Genomic DNA, 7,563 nt, shown 5'->3' on the forward strand with positions numbered 1-7,563 from the left:
TCTCTCTCTCTCTCTCTCTCTCTCTCTCTCTCTCTCTCTCTCTCTCTCTCTGTCTCGGTCTCCGTTTTTCAAGCGCGTTATTTTGACAAATATTTTTGAGTGCCGCGTAAACATACGTTAAATTTGTTTGCTTTGCTTTGTGTATTTTAGTAAGAGCGTGTGTTATCTTTCTGGTTTAAATGTTCTGCTCTTTGGATTAACCCATTTTCATTGTGAGTGCATGTGTGTGTGTGCGTGCGTGTGTGCGTGCGTGTGTGTGCGTGTGTGTGTGTGGTGTTCGTGCGTGTGTGTGTGGTGTGTGTGTATGTATGTGTGTGTGTGTGTGTGTGTGTGTGTGTGTGTGCTTGTGTGTGTGTGTGCGTGTGTGTGTGTGTGTGTGTGTGGTGTTCGTGCGTGCGTGCGTGCGTGCGTGTGTGGTGTGTGTGTATGTGTGTGTGTGTGTGTGTCGGAAGGATGGGGTTGGCGTGACAGAACTTCCGTTCATTCCCTCTTGACGACCGGAAGCGCGATGATTTTTACAAGAATGCTTGATTCTAAACCCCCTTTTTATATTTAGTCAAGTTTTGACTAAATATTTTAACATCGAGGGGGAATCGAAACGAGGGTCGTGGTGTATGTGCGTGTGTCTGTGTGTCTGTGTGTCTGTTTGTCTGTGTGTCTGTGTGTCTGTGTGTGTGTGTGTGTGTGTGTGTGTGTAGAGCGATTCAGACTAAACTACTGGACCGATCTTTATTAAATTTGACATGAGAGTTCCTGGATATGAAATCCCCGAACGTTTTTTTCATTTTTTTGATAAATGTCTTTGATGACGTCATATCCGGCTTTTCGTGAAAGTTGAGGCGGCACTGTCACGCCCTCATTTTTCAACCAAATTGGTTGAAATTTTGGTCAAGTAATCTTCGACGAAGCCCGGACTTCGGTATTGCATTTCAGCTTGGTGGCTTAAAAATTAATTAATGACTTTGGTCATTAAAAATCTGAAAATTGTAAAAAAAAATAAAAATTTATAAAACGATCCAAATTTACGTTTATCTTATTCTCCATCATTTGCTGATTCCAAAAACATATACATATGTTATATTTGGATTAAAAACAAGCTCTGAAAATTAAATATATAAAAATTATTATCAATTTTTTTTTTCGAAATCAATTTAAAAACACTTTCATCTTATTCCTTGTTGGTTCCTGATTCCAAAAACATATAGATATAATATGTTTGGATTAAAAACACGCTCAGAAAGTTAAAACGAAGAGAGGTACAGAAAAGCGTGCTATCCTTCTCAGCGCAACGAATACCCCGCTCTTCTTGTCAATTCCACGGGCACTGCCTTTGCCACGGGCGGTGGAGTGACGATGCTACGAGTATACGGTCTTGCTGCGTTGCGTTGCGTTCAGTTTCATTCTGTGAGTTCGACAGCTACTTGACTAAATATTGTATTTTCGCCTTACGCGACTTGTTTTTCTCTGCTCTAAACGATACCATCGCATATTGCTCGATGTTTCTGTCTCGAATGATTTTATCTATGGAGTACGTGCACTTTTTTCTCTTGAGCGGAAGCATAGCGGGTCAGTGATTTTTGAGAAAAGTCAACAACTTTTGTTCAAATGGCCATTAAGCTGGTTGACGGTCCCCCGGGGTTCACCTTGCAACTGAAAGGCGTGTGCATTAACAAGCGTCGGCTGAACCCGTAAAACCTGAAAAAAAGCACACACACTTTCCGGACAAACGTTGACATATATTTCAGCGGGTATCTTCATGGGTAAAACCGCGAATCACATTGTTTTCACAGGGTTAATCAATTTTAACGCCATGATATTACGATCAAAATCTGTGTGTACGCCACACGATTATTAGGTCATTTATGGTTGGATGTTAGGATCTTTAATCCACACATGACATCTCTCCTATCTGAAATTTCTCTTTTGTCGACTGTGAATTCTGCCAGCCGTCGGATGTGGAAAAGGTACGGTCTTGTGAATTGTAGTTCATTGTTGTCTGTGTCTTTCATAAAGCGTGATTCATTTCTCTCATTGAGTGAAGTTCATTTACATTCTATTTCAGACTTTCCAATGTCATTAGTTGTTGCTGTTACCTGGAAGGTTTCTCTGGATACTATTTTATACTTTTGTGTGTTGACTTTCAGGGGTGACTTGTCAACTAACTGGAATTTTTTCAACAGTGTTTTGTAAAGTGAAAATGTGATGCAAATTTAACAGCTGTGCATTTGTTTCATCGTATGTCATTCATTAGTATATTTGTACACTTGATTAAATCTGCTTGTTCACAGAAATATCTTCTATTTACTTCAACAACAACGGTCACACAATTGTTCTTTCTTTAAAAAAAATAACAGAAATGTTCATCACCAAATGGCCGTGCCTCGTCGTACTGCTGTCCTTTTGCTTGGCTCATTGCGCATGTCAGTGGAGAGGGGCTGTCGGGATACGCGAACTGGCGGATTCAAATCACATCTTCACAGAACATCTTCTGTGGACGACCGTCTGTCAGTCAAGGATATCGTGTGGAATCATCTGCCTAAACGATCCTTCCTGCGTCCGATTTACTGTCTCCGAAAATACAAAAGGTATGGAAACAAATCAAATCTGGTGCAAATACCCCTGGTGACGTATTGAGGCGAGAAAAGAGAAAGGTTGTCATTCCAAACTTAGGATAGCCTTTTGACGATTTGACAGCATTTTTTTCTTATAAGCATAGATCAAATTAATTTGAAGTTTAAATTTGAGAAAAACACACGGAAACACTGGACATTTGCTAATTGAACTTCAAACGAACCGTTGCACGAGAATAACCGATTTGCAATTAATCCATTTGACTGCATAAAGAAGATGAATATAAACAGAAATAAGTAGATAGAGAAGAAGGATAATAGAAAATAGAATATCTTCTCTTCCCTTTCATCCATGAAAGTCAAATAGAATGAGTGCATACGGTGCCCACGGATATTCTCGAAGACGATGATTACATGTATTAATAACCAGATGAAGGAAAACGTATACTCATCAATTTCTGCAGGTAAACAGGAATGTCGTGGTCACAGCGGTCAAAGCACGGAAGAAGGACAATGGTCAGAAGGCGCTGTACTATACGTGCTGCAGACCAGAACCTCAGTGTCCAGTTTGACCACCCAGCACCAATCCTTGACCACAACTTCTAAACCTGATACCACCAAAATCACTGAGAATTACCAAGACTTCTCGACTGCGAATGAAGAAGATGTATCCGCTGAGAATGACCAAGACTTCACAACTGAAAAAGACCAAGACTTCACCACTCAGAATGACCAAATATACACCACAACAGGAGGTATAACATTATATCGAAAGCGAGCAAGAAAGAGAGTATATAGGTGTGTGTGTGTATGTGTTTGAGTGTGTGTGTGTGTGTGTGTGCGTGCGTGCGTGCGTGCGTGCGTGCGTGTGTGTATGCGTGTGTGTGTGCCACGGTGTGTGTGTGTGCGGGTGTGTGTGTGTGTGTATGTGTGTGTGTGTGGGTGTGTGTGTGTGTGTGTGTGTGTGTGTGTGTGTGTGTGTGAGTGTGTGTGTGTGTGTGTGTGTGTGTGTGTGTGTGTGTGTGTGTGTGTGTGTGTGTGTGTGTGTGTATGTGTGTGTATGTGAGTAGTGCAGAGAAGAGTTATCAATTGTAATGTGTTTGTTAAAAAGGAACCACATGGCTGAGCAGTGCGTGTGTCGACCACAAACAGTGCCAAAACATGCGGGCCAACAGCGAGTGTTTCAACAAGCAATGCATGTGTACACCGGGCTACTTCTACTCACTGTCAACCGGACACTGTCTCTACAGTGAGTATTGAGAAAGAGAGACAGAGATAGACAGACAGTTAGGCAGACAGACAGACACACAGACAGATACACAGACACACAGACAGGCAGACAGACAGACAGACAGACAGACAGACAGACAGACAGACAGATTGATTACCTTCGTGCTATTTTGCTTACGTAGCAACAAAGGAGAAAGGTTTGGTTGGTGGAATGGGATGGGCTTTTAGATTGAAGGAAGATGTGGTAAGCTCAAATAAGATACGAGATGTGTTCGAGTGAGATAAGACAAAGTGAGATGATGATGGTGAGCTGAGATGATAAAGGCAAGATAAGATATGATGAAATGAGACGAAATGGGGTGAGGTGAGCAGAGGTAGGTGACCTAAGATGAGATAAATGAAGTGAGATGAGATTGTTGTAACTGAGGTATGAGACTGAGGTTTCGATGAAATTGATGACATAAGACGATATCGATATGAGATGAGATGAAATGAGGTGAGGTAGATGACCTAAGATGACTTGAAGTAAGACGAGATGAATGAATATAGGTCTGTTGCAATCAGATTATTTGAGGAGCATTTAGGGGTATGCTGTAGTGAGACGAGATTAAATTAGTTAGGTTGAGACCAACTCCGATCAGATGAGGAGAGCAGAGATGTAATGTCATGAGATTATGTAATGTGATGTGATTTTTTTTTTTTTTTTTTTTTTTTTTGCTTAACGCCCAGCCGACCACAAAGGGCCATATCAGGGCGGTGCTGCTTTGACATATAACGTGCGCCACACACAAGACAGAAGTCGCAGCACAGGCTTCATGTCTCACCCAGTCACATTATTCTGACACCGGACCAACCAGTCCTAGCACTAACCCCAGAATGCCAGACGCCAGGCGGAGCAGCCACTAGATTGCTAATTTTAAAGTCTTAGATATGACCCGGCCGGGGTTCGAACCCACGACCTCCCGATCACGGGGCGGACGCCTTACCACTAGGCCAACCGTGCCGGTATTGTGACGTGATGAAGTGAGATTGGGTCAATAAATTAGTATCAGGTGACCTGATGTGTGATATAAAGAGATGATAAGCAGTGAACTGAGATACATGTATGATGAAAAGTGAGGTGTGATGAGACACAAAGGATGAGGTGAGATGAGATAAAAATGTGATAGCGAGTATAGAATGAGATGCGAAGAAGAGAGAGTAGAATGATGAGGTGAGCTAAGATGTGATAGTAAAAGGATTTTGATGATGAGCATGAGATGAGATGTTGTAAAGTGAGATCAAATGAAGCGTCATAAGATATTAAAGCTTTCAACAATGACGGAAAGCGTAGGACGAGTGAGACGAAGTGAGATGAGATAAAATGACAGTAGATGCGACGAGGTGTAATGGGACAATATGAGACAGAGCGGGGGCGGGGAGGGGGGGGGGGACAAAATGGGACGAGACGAAGTCAGATGAGACGAATGGAAATGGTGGTGACTTTGAGATGAGGTTACGTGATCGAGTGACATAAGAGTGAGGTGAAGCTGCTTTAATTTGGTTGACTGTTCGCATTTATTAAAAGAAACAAGATATTTTCGCTTTCAGTGCGCAGTCTCACCTTGCAGACTGTGAATTAATGAGCACATAGATGAATTAGAGAGGTGAGGGGGGCATGGTAGAATATAATTTTAAGAACATTACAAATGTGTGTGGTACAGATTGCTCAAACGCGGACCTTCAAGACACCTTTCAGGCCTATGATGGCTTCATGATTGATGGCTTCACCTTGTCAAAACTATCCGGTTTCATCGCAAAGTTGAAGTCTACATCTCAGTGTCTAGATTTCTGTCTGAATTCGTCTGTTATCTGTCCTTCTGTCAACTATTATAACAAATATTCATTATTTCTATGCAAAGCGTCTTCTGTCTCTCGCCATGATAAACCAGATAACTGGAAACAAGATTCTGCCTACGTCTACTATCAGAGGACATGTAAATAGGCTTGAAATGCTTGAGTCTCAAGCAAGCTACGAGGCATTCTAAAACCAGAAACAAGAAGAATGTTTACGTTCCATAAAAACGACAGAAAACAAAAGGAATGTATTTTTCTGCAATGTTTACTTTTATGAACGTCAAAAAGTCGACTTAAACATGTTCGAAGAGAAGACTAACTGTACAACAAAAAATGGATGATGGAACAACTACTTTTATGAACATGAAAAGAATAAAAACAGAAACTTCTCTGTCTCTGTCTGTTCACTCATTGGAACACTGTCCTCTTGTCATACCGTTTGTGAGTGTTTGCTCATTCCAAAGTTTGTTTAAAATGGGTGCGTGCGTGCGTGCGTGCGTGCGTGCGTCAGTATGTCGTCGTGGTGTGTGTGTTTTTTCTATTATGTGTGTGTGTGTGTGTGTGTGTGTGTGTGTGTGTGTGTGTGTGTGTGTGTTTGTGTGTGTGTGTGTGTGTGTGTGTTTGTGCGTGCGTACGTGCGTGCGTGCGTGCGTGTGTATGTATGTGTGTGTGTGTGTGGTGTGCGTGCGTGCGTGCATGCGTGCGTGCGTGTATGAGTGTGTCTGTCTCTCTGTCTGTCTGTCTGTCTGTTTTATCCCATCTAAACGTCTGGTCAGATCTAAGATGGTAAGCCACATCGTTCACGTGGGCCCGGTGTAACACGAGAAAATTACTCCCACGAGATTTTTACTCCGGAGTAAAAGTTACTCCCTTTACTAAAAAAGCACTCCCCATTGCACGAGAAAATTACTCCCCACGACAGGTGAGTTCCGAGAAAACATGTCGTACAAAAATGTTACTCCCCTGACGAATAAATAACGAATAAATTACTTCACCCAAACACGAGCAATTTAACTTCCCATGCCACGTGTACGAAAATTTTTACTCCCGTGTCCCCTGTTAGTCTTGGTGGTGGAAGGGGTGGAAGGAGGGTAGCGCGACATTCGTGTGCGCGAGATCACTTATTGGCATTATCCCTTCGCCCGCATCCCATTTTTGCGTACGAGTTTTTTTTACTGGAAGTAAAAACAAGTCGCGTAAGGCGAAAATACAATATTTAGTCAAGTAGCTGTCGAACTCACAGAATGAAACGCAATGCCATTTTACTCGTAGCATCGTCAGGCCACCGCTCATGGCAAAGGCAGTGAAATTGACAAGAAGAGCGGGGTAGTAGTTGCGCTAAGAAGGATAGCACGCTTTTCTGTACCTCTCTTTGTTTTAACTTTCTGAGCGTGTTTTTAATCCAAACATATCATATCTATATGTTTTTGGAATCAGGAACCGACAAGGAATAAGATGAAAGGGTTTTTAAATTGATTTCGACAATTTAATTTTGATAATAATTTTTATATATTTAATTTTCAGAGCTTGTTTTTAATCCGAATATAACATATTTATATGTTTTTGGAATCAGCAAATGATGGAGAATAAGATAAACGTAAATTTGGATCGTTTTATAAATTTTTATTTTTTTTTACAATTTTCCGATTTTTAATGACCAAAGTCATTAATTAATTTTTAAGCCACCAAGCTGAAATGCAATACCGAACCCCGGGCTTCGTCGAAGATTACTTGACCAAAATTTGAACCAATTTGGTTGAAAAATGAGGGCGTGACAGTGCCGCCTCAACTTTCACGAAAAGCCGGATATGACGTCATCAAAGACATTTATCAAAAAAATGAAAAAAATGTTCGGGGATTTCATACCCAGGAACTCTCATGTCAAATTTCATAAAGATCGGTCCAGTAGTTTTGTCTGAATCGCTCT

General features: G+C 41.4%; 1 protein-coding gene across 2 annotated transcripts; it reads left to right on the top strand.

The window, feature by feature from the left end:
* The first annotated feature begins 1,847 nt into the window (after positions 1-1,847).
* On the top strand, positions 1,848-6,014 carry LOC138953068 (uncharacterized). 2 transcript variants are annotated; one of them, XM_070324842.1, is made up of 5 exons: positions 1,848-1,964; positions 2,355-2,585; positions 3,035-3,325; positions 3,682-3,819; positions 5,504-6,014. In XM_070324842.1, the coding sequence occupies exons 2-5, from the start codon at positions 2,357-2,359 to the stop codon at positions 5,782-5,784; spliced, it is 939 nt and encodes a 312-aa protein (XP_070180943.1). In that variant the 5' UTR covers positions 1,848-1,964; positions 2,355-2,356; the 3' UTR covers positions 5,785-6,014. The 2 variants fall into 2 exon arrangements, with proteins under 2 accessions (XP_070180943.1, XP_070180944.1); XM_070324843.1 differs by lacking the exon at positions 1,848-1,964 and having other exon boundaries at positions 2,133-2,585.
* Positions 6,015-7,563: the final 1,549 nt, after the last annotated feature.

Source organism: Littorina saxatilis, linkage group LG17 (assembly GCF_037325665.1).
Source record: "Littorina saxatilis isolate snail1 linkage group LG17, US_GU_Lsax_2.0, whole genome shotgun sequence".
Classification (NCBI taxonomy): Eukaryota; Metazoa; Mollusca; class Gastropoda; order Littorinimorpha; family Littorinidae; genus Littorina; species Littorina saxatilis.

Excerpts from the sequence above, each read along its gene's own strand:
- LOC138953068 (XM_070324842.1), top strand. The coding sequence starts at position 2,357 with ATGTTCATCACCAAATGGCCGTGCCTCGTCGTACTGCTGTCCTTTTGC. Across the intron at positions 2,586-3,034 it reads TGTCTCCGAAAATACAAAAG|GTAAACAGGAATGTCGTGGT; the intron begins GTATGGAAACAA and ends CAATTTCTGCAG. Across the intron at positions 3,326-3,681 it reads AATATACACCACAACAGGAG|GAACCACATGGCTGAGCAGT; the intron begins GTATAACATTAT and ends TTTGTTAAAAAG.